General features: G+C 51.1%; 2 protein-coding genes across 3 annotated transcripts in view; both read left to right on the top strand.

Annotated features, from left to right (window-relative positions):
* ZNF394 (zinc finger protein 394) overlaps nucleotides 1–18,728 on the top strand; it is a 481,244-nt gene that overhangs the window by 87,648 nt on the left and 374,868 nt on the right. The gene's annotated exons all lie outside the window — the stretch shown is intronic.
* On the top strand, nucleotides 184–18,593 carry PTCD1 (pentatricopeptide repeat domain 1). 2 transcript variants are annotated; one of them, XM_066382149.1, is made up of 9 exons: nucleotides 184–377; nucleotides 2,922–3,420; nucleotides 5,443–5,583; nucleotides 8,985–9,203; nucleotides 10,944–11,045; nucleotides 13,649–14,356; nucleotides 15,479–15,595; nucleotides 16,305–16,487; nucleotides 18,142–18,593. In XM_066382149.1, the coding sequence occupies exons 2-9, from the start codon at nucleotides 2,944–2,946 to the stop codon at nucleotides 18,322–18,324; spliced, it is 2,130 nt and encodes a 709-aa protein (XP_066238246.1). In that variant the 5' UTR covers nucleotides 184–377; nucleotides 2,922–2,943; the 3' UTR covers nucleotides 18,325–18,593. The 2 variants fall into 2 exon arrangements, with proteins under 2 accessions (XP_066238246.1, XP_066238245.1); XM_066382148.1 differs by having other exon boundaries at nucleotides 184–402.

Here is an 18,728-nt window from a genome sequence, read left to right as displayed (position 1 = left end):
TATGCCGGGAGCTCCCGGAGCCCGCGCCAGCCCTTTGCCTGTTCAGACTCGACCAATCGAGCGCGCAGTATGGGCCGCTCCGCTAGGCCTGGCTAGCTGCCAGTCGAACATCCGTCTAACCTTGTAAGCACGCGCCCGGAGTTCGCGGCACCGAGTGCGCCTGCGCGAAGTCTGTTAGGGTGTGCTGGGGGAGGGTGGAGCTGAAGGCGAACTGGGTGCGCGGCGTGGCGAGGCAAGAGGCAGGGACGCCGGTCCCGGGCCCGTGTTCACTGGGCTGGACTCAAGTGAATTCCTATTTGACCCTCTCAGGAGCCCGGAATCCAGATTGGCCGGAGGAGCAGCGTGTGTCGCAGCCACGGCCGAGCCAGGGGCGTGCGGTGAGAAAACCGGGGCTCTATAAAGGTCAGTGTGGACGGGCGGGTTAGGCTGAGGCCCTGGGGAGAGGCGGATCCTCCGAGGGAAGACTGAGGCAGTGTATCTCTGAATTCAGGAGTTATTAGCCTGGGCAGGTTAGTGAACTTGGGTAGAATAAAATTACACCTTTATTGTCTCCGTGTGAAATTGAGCATTTCCTTCCATGACTGACGAGTAGTGTTAGCTGTGCCCTAAGCTAAGTCGCGTTTTCAAATGGGGATGAGTGTAAATGCGTATCTACAACTACACTACTCACAAAAATTAGGGGATCAGGGAACGTGCAGATACTCCAGTACTTTCAGCCTTTGCATTTTCACCAATGAAATAAAAGTTGGTTTTACATCTCATTTGCATAATCGAACAACTTTCTTTGGCTTGTTTGCTTTTCTGATCTTTTTTTTTTTTTTAATAGAGAAACAGAGAGTCAGAGAGAGGGATAGATAGGGACAGACAGGAACGGAGAGAGATGAGAAGCATCAATCTTCAGTTTTTCATTGCGACACCTTAGTTGTTCATTGATTGCTTTCTCATATGTGCCTTGACCGAGGGCCTCCAGCAGACCAAGTAACCCCTTGCTCGAGCCAGCGACCTTGGGTCCAAGCTGGTGAGCTTTTGCTCAAACCAGATGAGATCGCACTCTAGCTGGTGACCTCAGGGTCTCGAACCTGATCCTCTGCATCCTACTCTGACGCTCTATCCACTGCGCTACCGCTTGGTCAGGCTGATGTTCTTGTTTAATAAAAAAAAAAAAATCAATGCTTTTTTTTTATCGCTTCATATTCATTTTGAAATATTTCAATTTTTGTGAGCAGTATATTATAGGTTATCATTTCTACTCATCACTCTTTGACATGACAAAATCTTGTTATTTAGTGTGTTGAAAAGAAGCATATATAGTATTATAGCATGTTTGTTTTTAAAAATCGTTGATACCTATCTCGATTTTTTTATAATCTTGTGTGTTTCATTTAATGCAGATAATCACTTTAATGTGGCTACTTGAAAATTTTAAATTATGTATGTGCTCACATTATGTTGCAGACTTCACAAGACACAGAATGGTAAAGGTCCTTTGCACTAATGTCACCAGGGTGCTGGTTAATAGAAGGTGCCCTTGACCTGGTTTCAGAGTCAGCCCAGTTCCACAACTGACCAGTCTGGCCCCCAGCAAGTCACTGCTCTCCCTGGGCCTCAGTTATTAATGTGTTCAATCTGCCATCACCTCTGAGGTCTTTCCAGCGGTCATCTGGGATAACTAGGCCTTAAAACATACTGCTCACAAAAATTAGGGGATATTTCAAAATGAATATGAAGCAATTAAAAATCCCCTAATTTTTGTTAGCAGTATATTTTATTTATTGATTTTAGAGAGAGGGGGAAAGAGAGAGAGAGAAACATTGATTTGTTGTTCTACTACTTATGCATTCATTGGTTGATACTTTTACAAGTGCCCTGATGGGTGATCGAACCTGCAACCTTGGCTTATTGGAAGGATGCTTTAACCAGCTGAGCTACCCAGCCAGGGCATGTATTTTATACTTACAGCTCATCTCCACTCAGCTTAGGCGCGCTTTGTGAGCTCAGTAGCCACCTGTGGCGAGGAGCTACTGGATGGGATAACGCAGGTCACAGGTCTAGCCCATTTGTCCCCAACTTTTTGCAGAAAAAAAGTGCTTGAATTACCTTTCCTGAAGAGAGACCCAAAATGCCATTATTTTTTTCCTATTAATAATAAATGATAATAGCTGCAATTTTTGAACACCTGTTAAATGCTAGGCATTATGCTAAAAAATCTCATTTAATCCTTGTAAGCTTGTGGTGAGGTGAGCGGGATTTTCCTCATCTTATAGCTGAAGAAGCAGGCACAGGAAGGTTCAGTAATGGTCACAGTCACACAGCTCTGGTCAGGTCTCAAACTCGGCTCTCATTTCAACATCCGTGCTCTTATTTATTTATTTTATTTTTAAAAATTTATTCATTTTAGAGAGGGTGGAGGGGAAGAGAGAGTGAGAGGGAGGGAGAGAGAGAGAGAGAGAGACGGGGAGAAGCAAGAAGCTTCAACTCCCATATGTACCTTGACCAGGCAAGCCAGGGGTTTTGAACCGGCAACCTCAGCATTCCAGTTCGACCCTTTAACCACTGTGCCACCATAGGTTAGGCTCAACACCCATGCTCTTCGATCATGGCTTGATAACATCACTAGGTTGTATCTGTTGTGTGCTTACTGTGCCAGTGCTGTGCTGCACGCTATATAGCTGACGTCTCATTCGATCATTGCTACAGTGCTATGTGGGCGATGTTATAGTCAACCCTAGTTTATAGATGAGGAAACTGAGGCCAGGGCAGTGAGTGCCCAGGGACTCATGGATGGTTGTTTGGCAGAGCTAAAGTCAGAACCTAGGCTTTCTAACCTCAGGGCTCATGCTTATAACCACTTCTCTGCCTTCTTTCTGCCTTTTTGGACCATGAACCCGAGTTGACTTTATTATTTCTCTGACCTATTCCAGGCCCTGGAGATAAAAGCGAGAGATGGACCTGGTGAGACTTGCCCGGCTCTTCTCCAGTCCTCATCCCCTGGGACTGTCCATCCTCCAACACCTTGAACCTCTCCGCCTCGGGAGGGCAGGAGGTAGGGAGGGCCCTGCATGGCTGAGGGCTGTGGGGCTGACTGGGCCCAAACCAGCCGCCTTCTGCAGCTCCCTCTCTCGGCTGCCCCTCAGTCAGGGGAGCCAGAAGAACACACACAGCCTCAGCTCTGAGCTGAGCCAGCCCAGTCCCATGGCCACTCAGGAGGATGAAGAGGAAGAGAACTTTGGGACTTTCTCCAATAAATACTCCTCCCGGAAAATGTTCCGCAAATCGACGGCCCAGTTTTATAACCTCCGGCTCAGGGAACAAGGTGAAGAAAATGAGGAATGGGAGCTAGAGCCCAAAGCATGGCAGGGCCGGAGAAATACCCCGTACTGGTACTTCTTTCGATGCAAACACCTGATCAAGGAAGGAAAGGTGAGGGAACCTTTTGATTCTGTTGCTCCTGCGTCGCTGGCAGCTCAGTAGCTTGTGAGGGGCCACCCCACCTTCTCAGTCTCTACAGGTGCTCAGGGCTCACCCCTCTGTCTTCACTCACCCTGTGTGCTATACCAGCTGACGTGCCAGCCCCCTGGCTTGCAGTGGCCCCTCTTCACTGCAGCTCTCACATTCGTATCACCACCCTGGCCTTCCTGTGGAGTCCCGATCTGTGTGTCGACTACCTTCTCACCGTCTCCCTTATGCTTACCCACATTGACCTGAAATTTTTGTTCCCAACCCTGTTTTCCCTACACTTTCTCCCCATCTCACTGAATGGCAGCCCCATTATTCCATCTGCTCAGGCCAGATGCCTTTAGGTCATTCCTAACTTTTTCCCTCACCAACTCTGACTTTAGAACGTTGCCAGTGCTAATACTTCTCACAGCCCCACTGCTGGATACCCAGGCCTAGCCTTCTCCTTGCCCCCACCCCCCCAGTTATTACACTTGTCACAGGGCTCCGTGCCACTCTTGCCACCTCCTGCTTGGATGTTGGCTCACAGCACAAAGCCATCTTGTTAAAGCAGAAAGCAAATAGTATTACTTCTCCCTCCAAAACTCCTAATGTATTCAGTGACGTTGAAGATGTTGGTTTCCTTAGGTATTGATAATGACATTTCATTTATGTTTAAAATTTTCTTAGAGGTATGTACTGAAGATTTTTTAAGTGAAATGATAGGATGTTTAGAATTTGCTTTAAAAAATTGTGTTTAGAGGGGGAGTGCAGGGTATAGATGAAACAAGAGTTGCCAAACAATAATCATTAAGGTTAACCTGTTCTCTCTACTTTTGGATATTTTGGAAAGTAGTCATAATAAAAAGTTGAGAAATAAAGAGAAGCAAAGTCCTTACAATGGCTTAAGAAGCCTGTAAGATCTGCCACCCCACTCCTCCATGCCCCCTCCCCTGCTGTAGCCACCTCAGCCTCCTCTCTACTTTTCCAACTCCTAGCCATATTCCTGCCTCAGGACCTTTGCTCTGGCTGTTCCCTCAGATAGCCATGAGGCACCTTCAGATCTTTACCTGTTAACCTTCTGAGGCCCTGCTTGGCTATCTAAAAGTGAATCTTCCACACCCTTATTCTGGTACTTACTACTTCATTTTTGTTCATAGCCCTTACCACTACTTGATATACTATATATTTTACTTAGTTATGTCATTTGATGGTTGTCTTTCTAAACTAGAAAATGAGGTTCATGAGGGAGCTCCCTCTTGTTTTTAGCTGTATCGGCAGCAAACAGTCTTGCCTGTTACATAGTAGGACTCACTAACAACTGGTTGACTGGATGAAAAAATAAGTAGTAAGGGAGTGAACCAAGGATTTAAAGGGGAATGGTTTAGGGGTGGGGAGGGGGCAAAGACAACTTCAGGCAGTGGGAGTTTGCAATTGGAGGAAGCTCGTCACCCAGTGCTGCCGTCCTGTACCATCTCAGGAGGCTGTTGTTGTGAATGGCCCCTGTGATGGTGTAGTACAGTGGCTCTAAGCCTGCCCACAGATGACCAGAACCTAGCCTCTCATCCAGCTCAGATCCAGGGGACAGGTACTATGGATGGGGTCACCAAGGAAACAAGGACAAGATGGGTCCTGAGACTCACTGAATTAACATTTTCTGTGGACTTCCCACACGTCACCTCCTCAGGGCCTGGCTCCACACTAGGCCCACAGAGATGCCAAGACACCTTTGGCCCATTTCCTCAAGGAGTTCACACTGGCTGGAAGGGAGGAGGTCATGGCAGTGGGCTTGAGACTCCTAGAGGTGGTGGGAGTCCAGTGGCTTTCCTTCCTGGCTACCACAAAGCTCCCATGCTGCAAAGCACAGGGACCAGAGTGGATGATTGGCTCCTGGGCCAGTCTGGCCGTGGGCTCAGGGAGGGTCCTTCAATCTCAAACTTCCTCTCTCTGCTGAGGGTCTCTGAGGCCACCCTGAGTCCCCTCCATGGTTTCCTCCTTCCTCCCCAGCTGGCTGAGGCCCTGGACCTGTTTGAGAGGCAGATGCTGAAAGAGGAGCGACTCCAGCCCCTTGAGTGCAACTACACAGTGCTGATTGGGGGCTGTGGGCGGGCCGGCTACCTGAAGAAGGCCTTCAGGCTCTACAATGACGTAAGTGGGGCCAGAGGGGCTGCAGGGGGGCATGGGTTTGGGGTGGGAAAGAGCTGGGGGTCTGCCAATCCTGAATGTTTCACCTGCTAGAACATGACTCTGGGCAGATGATTTAACCTTTCTGGCCTCAGTTTTATCTGTAAAATGAGGGTGATCTTGGATAATTACATGAGATGACATGGGAAGCCCTCCAGCATCTGCCTAGACCATGGCAGGCCCTACCCATCCCTTTTTTTTTTTTTTTTGTATTTTTCTGAAGCTGGAAACGGGGAGGCAGTCAGACAGACTCCCGCATGCGCCCGAACGGGATCTACCCGGCATGCCCACCAGGGGCGATGCTCTGCCCATTTGGGGCGTCGCTCTGTTGCAACCAGAGCCATTCTAGCGCCTGAGGCAGAGGCCATAGAGCCATCCTCAGCGCCTGGGCCAACTTTGCTCCAGTGGAGCCTTGGCTGCAGGAGGGGAAGAGAGAGACAGAGAGGAAGGAGGGGGGAGGGGTGGAGAAGCAGATGGGCGCTTTTCCTATGTGTCCTGGCTGGGAATCAAACCTGGGACTCCTGCACGCCAGGCTGACGCTCTACCACTGAGCCAACCGGCCAAGGCCCATCCCTTTTTTCCACTTCTGTTCCAAGTTTATATATGTTTTCTCTCATCCCTGTCCTCTCCCCATATACATGTACATACATGCACCTTTCTTCCAAAGTTGGTCCTTTGGAAAAGGGTTTCTATTCCTCTTGGAAGATGGTTTTACTTTACGTTCACCCACCTCTGGGTCATGTCGTATTTGTTATGCTCAGAGGCTTCAAGAAGCTATTTTCTTTGTGAGTCAGAAAAGAGCTGTGGACCCTAGTCGAAGTGATCCCATCATCTCTTGAAACCAGAAGCTAGGACATCCTTTCCTTCAGCCGGCAAGGATTCTTGGGAGCCTTAGTCTTATCATTTGGGACACTCCTACTCCAGGCCTGATAATCTCTAGCTAAAAGCAAGGGGGAGATATTGTACAAATGATAAAGTAACATATTATTTAAAACAGTCATTTCCAATCTTTTGAAAGTTGCGGACCAGTGAAAATAGAATTATTTTGGGGACCATTAAGGCAGAAATCACCCTAAACATAAGCGAATTCGACTAAGGTTGTTGAGTCTGTAATTTTCATACAATATCAGGGTGGTTAACTCTATTGAGGACCAGCATGAAATTTCTGGCTGACCATTCTACGGACCAGTGGTTGAAAAACACTGTTTTAAAAGACCCAGTTAAATGTCATGGCATAAAAAAAGAGGCTGCCCTGATAACCTAGCCAGCAGAAAAGCCTTCAGGAGTTAAGTGAAGGGGTTTAGGGATGGTGGTGACACACTTATTGTGGCTCTTGGTTAAGAGTCCTTAGCAGTACTTTCTTACATTTGGACAATCCTTAACTGACTTCCCACATGTCACCTCAGAGAAGCCCAGGACACTCAATTTAACCTTAGTTATTTTCTATTACTTCGCTGCTTCTTTTCCCAATAAACTTTTTATTTTAGGGTAATTTTAGATTTGTAGGAAAGGATAGTATAGAAAGTTCCCAAATACTCCTATCTATCCCCAATCCCCTATGTTAATGTCTCATGTTATGGTGGTACATTGTCAAAACTAAGAAACCACTGTTTATTACTGTTAACGGAACTCCAGACTGTATTTGGATTTCGCCGGTTCTCCTCTGACACCTCCTTTCTAGTCCTGCATCCAGTCCAGGTGCCCATCCTTCCCCTCCACTCTGTGACACTTTCTGAGACTCCGTGTTTTTCAGATCTTGGCAGTTTTGAGTAGTACTGGTCAGGAGTTTTGTAGAATTTGTACATTCTCATGGTGAGACTGGGGTTATAGATTTGAGGAAAGAATATCACAGAGGTGAAGTGCCTTTATATAAGGGCTTCACAATATCAGTGTGACTTATCACAGGTGACATTTACTTTGGTCACTTGGTTAAGTGGCATTTGCCAGGTTTCTCCACCGTGAAGGTATTATTTTTCCTTTTCTAGTTTCTGTTCTGTGGGTGTCCTTCACAGCACTTACTACAGTTGGGTTACTTACTTGATTGCTGTGTGTCTCACCCTCTAGAATGTAGGCTCTGGGATGGGCTGTATCTGTCCTCATAACTACAGGTAGCCAATGCCTGACTTGTAGTAAGTCCTTAGCACACCTCTGTCGAACGTGTGAATACATACAGAGTGTCCGTCATCCTCACAGTCAGGATCACCGTCTTCATTGTTTGGATGAGGAAATTGAGGCCTGGAGAGATGAAGTACCTTGTCCGAGGTTACCCCTGGCGTTGGGATTTGAGCCCAAAATGGCCTGTCCGGGACTGTTCACCCTCTTCTGTAGCAGCCTGTTGCCTGCCCTTGGTCAGATGGCCCTGCTCTGGGAAACAGTGAGCACTTGGCTTTACCAGGAGCTCAGTCCTGGAGGGCTTGATAAGTACGGTGTTGGCTCAGCGTGGGGTTTGTGATTTTGCAGGGTGAGGGGCCCTGAACTGTGTGTTGCAGTTATATGCTCCTGGCTGCTCCTGGTCTGGGGGCCCCTCTCCTACCCAGTACTTTCAACAGTCTTTCAAGGTGACTGTATCATTCCTGGGTTTATTTTTTTATTTTTTACAGAGACAGTGAGTCAGAGAGGGACAGACAGGAACGGAGAGAGATGAGAAGCATCAATCATCAGTTTTTCATGGCGCGTTGCAACACCTTAGTTGTTCATTGATTGCTCTCTCACATGTGCCTTGACTGCGGGCCTTCAGCAGACCGAGTAACCCCCTCCTGGAGCCAGTGACCTTGGGTCCAAGCTGGTGGGCTTTTCCTCAAACCAGATGAGCCCGCACTCAAGCTGGCGACCTCGGGGCCTCGAACCCGGGTCCTCTGCATCCCAGTCCAACACTCTATCCACTGTGCCACCGCCTGGTCAGGCTCATTCTGTTTTTTTTTTAAATGGGGAGCTAACTTGCCTACTACCTTTCAGTTCGAAAACGTTGGAGCTGGGCTTTGATTGCTATCGCCCACCCTTGCCCAGACCAGAACTGCCCCGGGGCCCCTTAACAGCCAGGGCAGCCTGACTGAGCAGAGGATGAGAGCATCAGGAAGAGCCTGCTTGAAGCACCTGGGCTCAGGGTGAGCTGACGAGTGCCCTGGGAGGATGGTGTCTTGTTTGGTGCAATTGGGGTGCGGGGTCAGTTTTCAGAGTCCCTCTGGCTGAGTTGGGCTTGGAAAGCCAAGCTCCGATGTGTCACTCAGCTCTACCTTAGACCCTGCTCCCAGGCCTGTTTAATGCAGTTACAGAGTCCTCTTGCTTTCTTGGGATGGCTGTGTGTCCATCACCTGTGTGTCCAGGTGATCCTGGAGCCACCTCCAAGTTTCTCCCCCTCTCCACAGATGAAAAAGCGGGACCTGGAGCCCTCCGATGCCACCTATACGGCCCTGTTCAATGTCTGTGCTGAGTCCCCCTGGAAGGACTCTGCTCTGCAGAGTGCCCTGAAGTTACGGCAGCAGCTCCAGGCCAGGAACTTCCAGCTCAACTTGAAAACATACCATGCCCTGCTGAAGATGGCTGCTAAGTGTGCAGACCTCAGGATGTGCCTTGATGTCTTCAAGGTAGGGATGCCAGTCCTTTCTGCCTCCCACCCAGGACCTGCCCCATGTAGCAGGTGTAAGGCTGCTTCTCTCACACAGGAAGGTTCAGGTACCAATGAGACAGGCCCTATGTGGGGCTCAGAGGCTTTGCTGACAGACTGACCCCTAAGTCCACGAAAACAGTGGGTCGTGTAAACTGCTGTGTGCTGTGTCCATCTGTGTGGGACTCGGTGATGCCACGGAGGAGAGAGTCCTCACAGTGCTAAAGATGAGTTTGCTCACCAGGGAGGGCCTCCTGCATAGAAGGAGCAGTAGGAGCCCAAATCCTGGTATCCAGGAAGTTGTAGAGTCCAGCCATGTGGCATGTTGGGTTCGAGGGAAACGGACGAATGGAGGCCTGGGAGCGCTGAACGTGGGCCTGTCTGCATGAGGGCTTTGGCTGTAGCGTCTTGTGCTCTTCAGCAGCCCCGTAGGCTTTTTACTCCGTTTGCAGAGGAGACCAGGAAGGGGTTTGAGCAGGGAGTACCATGAGTGGGGTGGTGGTCCTGTTGACTCAGGTTGCAAGGAAGTGAGACACATTTGAGTTAACACTGACACAGGCTTTCTGGGGAGAGGGAAGGCGCTGGGTCACCACAAGCGAACCTCAGGACAGCCGGGGAAGTGTCAGGGCTCAGCGTGCCCTCGGCAGCCGTGTCCTCGTGCTCTTCTCCCAGGCACCTCGCACTCTGTTCTTGCCCTCTCTCCAGAGTGACCTGACTGCTTTCTGTCTCCTTACATCGCTGACCGATGCTTTTCCTTACCGTACTTAGCAAGGTCCCACCTGCCCATCCCAGGAGAGAGGATGGTGGACTGTCCAGGCACCATGTGGTTCGGAGCAGCCTTTGGCCAGTTCCTGGATTGGTCACTTTGAGTGGGCCTGTCCTGCCGGAGAGGCAGGATCATGGGGCCTTCAGCCTGGAGACCTCCCTGTGAGGGACATATCTCTCCAGAGGGTGCTGAAGGTGAGGCCAACACCTGCAGCTTCTGGAAGAAGTGGGGCCTGAGGAGAGATGTCAGATTGGTGTATTAGGCAGGTCACTTTGGCTGGTGGGGGAAGGAACCAGTTAAGATAGTTGTGATTGTGCAGGAGAGAGCGCACAGACTAAAACCTCACTGAGGAGGAAGGGTTGGTGACAGGGTGGCAGGAAAGTGGCAGCTGAGGGGTGGGAGCACCGGTGTGAGAAGAGAGGCAGCGGAAGAGAGGCTGGAGGGGGCGACCCGTAGGTGCGGAGAGGTGGGATGTCTCAGCCACTCTGACTGGCTGAGAGAGACTAGTGGTAACTAGGGCCTGCAGCACTTGCTCTGTGCAGTCACCGCCGTTTCGTGTGGTTGTTCCAAAGGTTCTCAAAGGCAGATCCTGCCTATGATCCTGCTTCACAATGGAGGAAACTGGGCCCGGGAGCCTTGCTCACATTCCCACAGCCGGCCAGGGGTGAGGCTAGGACTTGATGCCGGCTCTGCAGTTCCCGAGTTTCAAGTGCAGGGGCTGCACAGAGTGACAGGAGCTGCCGGAAGACAGGCCTGGGAGGAAGTGCGGGCGGCAGTGGGACAGCTCTGCTCAGGAGCTATTTCTGAGTTGGCCTCTGAGCCAGAGCCGGGCCTCACCTCTTCACAGTGTGCAGACCTGGGCCTGCCTCCGGATGTCTGCCCTGAGTCAGCCCCATGGGGCGGGCTGGGCTTCTCATTTCCTCTCCAATGGGGCCTCCTCGTTCCCTCTCCCAGGAAATCGTTCATAAAGGGCATGCGGTCACGGAGGAGACCTTCAGTTACCTGCTCATGGGCTGCATCCAGGACAAGAAGACAGGCTTCCGGTATGCCTTACAGGTCTGTCCCCCTGGCTGTGCCTTCCTGCCTGTCCTGCCGCACCCCCTCCCCACCCGACCCCTGCTCCTGTGTGTGGTACAGCCATCCTGTGTGCATTTATCTGATTGATTGATAGGTTTTTAGAGAGAGAATGAGAAACATCTATTTGTTTTCCCACATATTTATGCATTCTCTGGTTGATGCTTGTATGTGTCCTGACTGGCAACTGAAACCACACTTCTGGCATATTGGGATGATGCTCTGACCTTGTGCGTTTCTTGAGCTCCTGCTACTGTCCTTGGCTGGGTGTTTTGTTTGTTTGTTTGTTTTTACAGAGACAGAGAAAGAGTCAGAGAGAGGGACAGACAGACAGGAATGGAGAGAGATGAGAAGCATCAATCATCAATTTTTTGTTGCAGCACCTTAGTTGTTCATTGATTGCTTTCTCATATGTGCCTTGACTGTGGGCCTTCAGCAGACCGAGTAACCCCTTGCTCAAGCCAGCGACCTTGGGTCCAAGCTGGTGAGCTTTGCTCAAACCAGATGAGCCTGTGCTCAAGCTGGCGACCTTGGAGTCTTGAACCTGTGTCCTCCGCATCCCAGTTCGATGCTCTAGCCACTGCGCCACCACCTGGTCAGGCGGCTGGATGTTTTTATATTTGCTATACTTTGGTCTTCCAGAACACAGTTCTTCCCCACTCCATCTCATTTTACAGATGGCAGGGAGAGGCAGCCCTCGGAGGCGGTGGCAGCATGGCTGCCCTGAGACTGAGGGCACAGCCAGCCCCTGCTCTCCTATGCTCAGCAGCCTTCTGTGAGCTGAGTTTATGGTCTCTGAATGCCTGCAGCACATCCACCTGGACTACTGGCTCATCCATCCCCCACAGTGGCCCTCGCCCCTTGTCAGTGTCTCTGTAGGGGATCCTCAGGAGGTGTATGTGGTCCTGAGAGTCTCAGAGACATCGAAGTTGAGATATGCTGCTCTAATCCCACTTTCTATTCCCAGGAATAAATCCACTCATCAAGTGGGTAGGCAGGACTAACAGTCGTACCACAGCTGTTCTCTTAGCTCCTCAGAGTAGAGGAAGGACCCACAGCTCACTTAGAGCCCTCCTATTTCAATAATAGCCCAAAATGCAGCAGCACCAGCCTCGCCTTGGACTTGCCAGGGTCTCAGACCCCCCCTCCCGCATCCAGATCGGCATTTCAACAGGATCCCCAGGTAGTTGGTCTGCACAGAGTTTAAGCCCCAGTTTTCTGGGACAGCCCTGGACCAAGTGCTTGCCTCTCCTATGCAGACTAGCTGGAAGGAGTGGCGACCGGCCATACTCTGGCCATCAGCAAGCTTTATAGTGAAACCAGCCAGCACCTAGTTTTTCTCTCTCCTTGGCCTAGATCTGCTCTAGTTAGAAACAATCTGTAATTCTAGCAGCTATGCACAGTGTCTTGTACTTAGTAAACTGCTTGAGTTAGCCACTATTAGTCTCATTTTACAGATAAGGAAACAACCTCCCAGAGGTTAAGTAACTTGCCTATTGTCCCACAGCCACTAAGCAGTGGAGCTGGGATTTGAATTGAGATTTGTCTGACTTTAGCATCAGAATCCCTTGCCTGACCTGTGTTGGCGCAGTGGATAGACCTGGAACACTGAGGTCACCGGTTCTAAACCTCGGGCTTATCAAGGCACATATGGGAGTTGATGCTTCCTGGTCCTCCCCCTTCTCTCTCTCTCTTCTCTAAAATGAATAAGAATAATAAAAAAAGTTTAAAGTAAAAAAAAGAATCCCTGCCACCATGGGATAGAGTCTGTGTCCCTGCTAAAACTCAGTTCTGTCAGTGTTCTCCCAGGAGGGCCTCAAGACCCTGTCTGAGGGATAGCAGCCTTCTTGCTAGGTGTGCCCACCTGGGCCTGACCAGCCCCTGCCTCATCTGCACACTGGTCCCTGAAGAGGACAGGAAGTCAGAGCTCTCGGCCCACTGAGTATGGCCTTCTCTTGACTACAGAGACAAACGAGCAAGTGTTACCTTGAGCCTATGTGGCATTAATTACCCAGAAATGATCAGAGAAGACCTTTTTGGAGAACACAGAGCATACTTGACACTCTGCTGTGGGAAGAAAATGATCTCGTCTCGTGAGGACACTGGGCACCTCAGCTCCCAGCTTGGCTGTCCCCTTTTACCCACACGTGCCTGTGTCCCAAGGGTGAGAAGGCTGCCCAGGTCAGGGCGCACAGTAGACACTCGAGAAGTGCAGCTGAATCCAATCCTCAAGTTGGCCTAGACTCTTCCAGAAGCTAGCCTCTTTGGCTATCCATCCCCAGGGGAGTACAGAGGTGGGCAGAGACATAGAACAAAGCCTGTTCCTAGTACAGGGGCCCCAACAGAGGCAGATGGATGAAACTGAGGGACCACTTCTAGGGTGAGCTAAAGGGAGTAAAGGAGTAGTGTTCCCTGAAGTTTCCAGTAGAGGGCCTAGGTTTTTAGGATTCTTGGCTACGAGAGCCTAGTGTGGAGTCAGCTGCTCTCTGGGTCCTTCGGGCACACTGAGTTTGCCAGCTGGTGGCTGACTCTGCCGGCTCCCTCCTGAGCGGGAGCACGGGCTGAGGCTTGTTTCCTCCTGGCAGGTGTGGAGGCAGATGCTGAGTCTGGGGCTCCAGCCGAGTCAGCATGGCTACAACTTACTGCTGGGGGCAGCACGGGACTGTGGCCTGGGGGACCCGGAAGTGGCCTCAGCGCTGCTCCTGAGGCCAAGGGAAGAGATGGTGCCGCTCCAGCTTCCGGCAGGGGGGCGGAAGGCAAGGAGAAAAGCCCAAGCGGGGACAGTCAACAGCATGTCAGCCAGGTTGCATGTGGAGACCCTGGAGAGGCAGCTGTTTTTGGAACCTTCTCAGGCACTTGAGAGGGCTCCAGAGCCTCAGGAGGCCAGAGTCTGCAGCAAGGCCCAGCCTGAGGTGGACACCAAGGTGGACCCTGACCACAGCGTGGCTCTTGCCTCTGTGGCCTCAGAGCTACCTCCCAGGGGGCTGGAGGCCAACCTCTTGACTATGGCGGTGGTCCCCCCAACTGTGGTCTCCCTTGGGACCGTGACCACCCCGGCTGACAGGCTGGCCTTGATGGGGGGCCTGGAAGGCTTCCTGGCCCAAATGGCAGAGCACGGTCTCCGGCCCGACATCAAAACCCTCACACTGCTGGCTGAGGTGGTAGAGCCTGGCAGCCCTGCAGAATCCTCGCTGCTGACCGTCCTGGACCTGCACCAGGTGGAGGCCGACGTGACATTCTTCAACGCTCTGATGCGGAGGAAGAGCAAGCTAGGCGACCTGGAGGGAGCGAAGGTGAGCGTGCAGGAGGGCCCCGGGCTCTGGGCTGAGCCCTCCGTGCCCTTCTTTCCTCTGCCCTCTGACGGTGGGACCTGGCTCCCCGCCAGGTGTGGCCTTCATTTCCACAGTCGGTGGGCCAATTGCCCAGGCCCCCTGCTCTGGGCCTGGGCTCCGGTGAAAAGCTGGGAATCAAGCAGCCTCCCTGCCCTCCTCAGGGAGCTCCCGGGCTGGTGGGAGGCAGACCCCAAACACATCCTTACACTGACAAGGGGCACCAAGGGCCATGGGGACATGTGGCCTGACAGGCTGGTGGCTCCTGAGTATGCCACCCTTCAGCCACCCCTACATCAATAATGTCACACTTACTCTGTGCTAGTTGCTGTTCTAAGAACTGCACATCCATTTGTTTCTTTACTGACCTACAAGAGGCATTGCTGGTATGTGGCTTTCCCCACTTCGTAGATGGGGACATTGGGCCCTCACAAGTTTTTGTCCATTCATACAACATGTTCCTATGTGTTGCTTTTGTGAGAACACTAACCTGGGCACTTGTGAACATCAAAGATGACAAAGACACAGCCTCTGCCTGCAGGCCCACAGTGCAGAACGTACCTATTTCTAGATAAGCTAAGTATGATGGAGCACCTCCCTGGGACCCGCCCTGACCCAGCCAGGCTGAGCAGGTGTTCTCTGTGCTCTTCCTCACCTCCTCACCTCCTCACCTCCTGACCTCCTGCCCAGCTCCTCAGCCAGCACTTACCACTGTTGTCAGTGTCTCTCACCTGGGACTGCAGGATCATGAGCCCCTAAGGCTCCTGGTGCCCCACTGACACTGAAGGCCCCAGTGCAGGGATGGATGGCCAACAGAGGAGGAGAGAGAAAAAGGAACATGAAGGGCATTCTGGAAGAAGGGGCAGCATGTTGGAGACAGGCAGGGTCTACTTACAGAGCAGCTGAACTCTGGGGATCAGGCTGGACAGGACCCTGGGCCCTGGAATGCTGGTTGAGGCCAGTGCTCCATGTGGCCAGCAGAGCTGTGCCCCTGGGGTCTCCGGTGTCCAGCCAAGGGCTTGGACAGACAAAGCTCTTGTCAGGGTTGGGTTTCAGCTTATGGCAATGCCATGTCTTTTTGCACAGGCGCTGCTGCCAGTCCTTGCAAAGAAGGGAATCGTCCCCAACCTCCAGACATTCTGTAATTTGGCCATTGGGTGCCACAGCCCAGAGGACGGTCTGCAGCTGTTGGCAGACATGAAGGTGAGCAGGCCCATGGAGCTGAGGAACACTCTAGGGGTGCTCAGGAAGAAATCTAGTGGAGGGCATTGGGGTCCTCCTAAATACCCCAAGGCCTCTGCACCCAGACAGGATAAATTGTGTGTTGGGGGGCAGGGAAAGTGGGGTCATTCTGGCTTCAAGTGTAGAATGATCATTGGCCAGATTTGGGAGAAAGTAGACCTTGATGAGCTGCCAGAGGAATGGGCATTGAGAGCAGGGATGGTAGAATCTTGGAGGTGGTGGTAGTGCGGTGAGATTGAGGTGGGGACAGGTCTTGGCTTCAACACTCTGGAGGGGTAGCGGGTAGACTAGAGCAGGGATGTACCGGAAGTCTTGGGGTCCAGCAGGGGGTGCTATAAACCCACACCCAAGAACTGAGGAGATGGTCTCCTGCCCATAGTTGACCGCCTGAGTCTTGTGCTCTCTGAGAGCAACATTCTCGCCGAGGTATTCAGGACTGACAAGGTTAGATCCTCAGCCGTGTGCGATAGACCCACAAAGTGAGGCACCTGTGCTTCTTTTTGGAGGAGGTAGGGTAGCCCATTGTTGCTATGAGATTCTGCCGTTCTTGTCTGTGGTTGCTTGTCTGCAGAGCAGATGACTGGTGGGGTAACTCACCAAGCTGGACAGGCCCCAGCAAGCTTTGCCCCAAGACTCGCCATCATCTTGCTGATTGTTTGTGATGTTCCAGAAATCCCAGATGACCCCCAACACCCACATCTATAGCACCCTCATCAACGCGGCCATCAAGAAGCTGAACTACACCTACCTCATCAACATCCTGCAGGACATGAGGCAGAACAGAGTTCCGGTGAATGAAGTGGTCATCCGCCAACTGGAGTTTGCAGCCCAGTATCCACCCACCTTTGACCGGGTATGTTCACCAAACTCTAATGTGCCCATCGTCTGCTTAGCCATTGCCACCCCAACCCCTGGTTCTGGCCTTTTGGGATTGGCATTCCCTTAAACTGTCAGTGGTTCCCCTTAGAAATCCCAGACTCAGACCATAGCTTCCAAGTCCTTGTCCACATGGCTTTCATCTCAGGCCACTCTTCCTCTTTGTTCACTGTCAGTCCCATTGGACTTCTGTCCTTTCTAGATAATCACAGCCTGTTTCCTGCCTCAGGCTTTCTGCATTCTCTCTGCCTTGACCAGGCTCCCCTGGCTTTTTCATGTAACTGGCTCCCCATCCTGTGGGTCTCACAGGTTCAGTGCCTCTTTCTCAGAATACACGCAGCGGGCTGCCTCCCTCCTCATTACATACAGCACTATTCCTTTTCATGTTTCACAGCTTATACCGACATGTGCACATGTGTGACTTTCGCCTTCATAAAATTATAGGCCCCTGGAGGTGGGGGCCTGTCTGCCCGCTCACTGGGACCCCTGGTGCCTGACCACTGCCTGTGACCAGTACGGACTGTTGAGTGAAAGGGGATGACAGTAGGGCAGTGACAGAATCTTTCTCTCCCTGCTGTCCCAAGGGTTCTGAGGATATCAGGCTCTGGGGTTCAGATTTTAGGTCTACTGAGTCAGACCCGGGGCTGAGCTCCTCCAGACTAGCTGTGGTCAGGGCAGGGTCAGGGCAGCTGTGCAGATGTGATGCTTGAGCACCATTTTGAAGGCTTAGTAAGAATTGGTGAGACAATAGTGGCGAGTGTGCCAGGCAGAGGGCATAGCTGGGTTCCTCTGTGCAGTTGTTAGTCTTGTCTTACTGATTCCTATTTTTTATATATTCTGGGTACTAGTCTTGTTGGTTGCATGTTGCAAATAGCTCCTAGTTAGAAGATTGCTTCTTCACTCTGGTATAGGGCCCACTAAGGGTCTTCTCAGGTTGTCAGCTGTCCCCAGACTACTGAAGTACTTAAAGCTTATTGTATTCAAATCATACAGTCATATTCCCTTACGAGTGTACACTTCTATTTGTGACTGTTAAGGCTTTGCTTTATGTACTTTCAGGCTACATTAGATACATGTAAGTTCAGAATTGTTAAGTCTTTTGAATCAACCCTTTTATCATCACGTGACCTTTATCTCTGATACTTTTTTGTCTTTTTTTTTTTTTTTTCCTGTCTTTCTGTACCAGCTTTCTTTTGGTATCTGTCTGGTACATCTTGTTTCCTCCTTTTGCCACCTCTCCATAGAGATCATTGCAGCAGTGCTCAGATGAGAGACCGACCTCAGAAGGGAGACAGTGACTGTGCCGATGTGAAGGCGCTCGGCAGACTATGGAGGCAGAGTTGGTGGGACCAGCGATTCTAGCTAGGGTGACATCCTAGGTATAGGAGAACAACACAGTAAGGAAGGATTGTTAGCAGATAGGATCTGGGTCTGTCTCATGGTACAGCAACTTTGCTTTTCTGCAGTATACTTAAACTATAGTATACTCAGGTGTTTCATGCCCACTCCCCTTAAGCACCTGGAAGAGGCCTGAGCCAGCTGCTGTGGTTTGGGGTTAGTTGTAGGTAGCATGCAGTGGTTCTAATTGTGGTTCCTCTGAACTCTTGACTTCCATGCTTTTCCAATTACAGTACAAAGGGAAAAACACCTATTTGGAGAAGATCGATGGTTTTCGAGCCTATTATAAGCAGTGGCTGAAAGTGATGCCAGCAGAGGAAACCCCTCACCCATGGCAGAAATTCCGGACCAAACCCAAGGGGGACCAAAACACTGTTCCTGAGGCTGATGTGGACAAAGGCCTTGGGGGCAGGTGATGGGAGGACCCCCAGAGGACGCCAGCAGAGCTGGAATGAAGTGCACCCCTTCACAATGCTTTGTGGGAACTCCAGGAGTTCCTTTCATAGTAAAGACACATGAGCATGCTGGTGTAGCCTCAAGCAAGGACAAGGTCTGGCCAGAGTGAGAGCTGCAGCATTTTGCAGGCAATGGTGTAACAACAAATTCTGGACCCAAGGTGTCTGACAAGTTCACGGCAGGTCCCAGCACATCTTGGCCCACCTTGGTATGTCATCTCAAGCCATCCTCGGCTGCAGTGGTCATCCTCATCACTGATGAGGAAGTGAACTTAATCATGGTCACAGGACACCTATAAAGTGGAGTCAGGATTGCGTTCCAAGAACCTGGCACTCTCCCACTGGGCTCCAGACTCCTGGCTCTG

Source organism: Saccopteryx leptura, chromosome 4 (genome assembly GCF_036850995.1).
Source record: "Saccopteryx leptura isolate mSacLep1 chromosome 4, mSacLep1_pri_phased_curated, whole genome shotgun sequence".
Taxonomy (NCBI): domain Eukaryota; kingdom Metazoa; phylum Chordata; class Mammalia; order Chiroptera; family Emballonuridae; genus Saccopteryx; species Saccopteryx leptura.
Note: the sequence above shows the minus strand (reverse complement) of the source record. Positions and strands in the feature narration are given on the sequence as shown.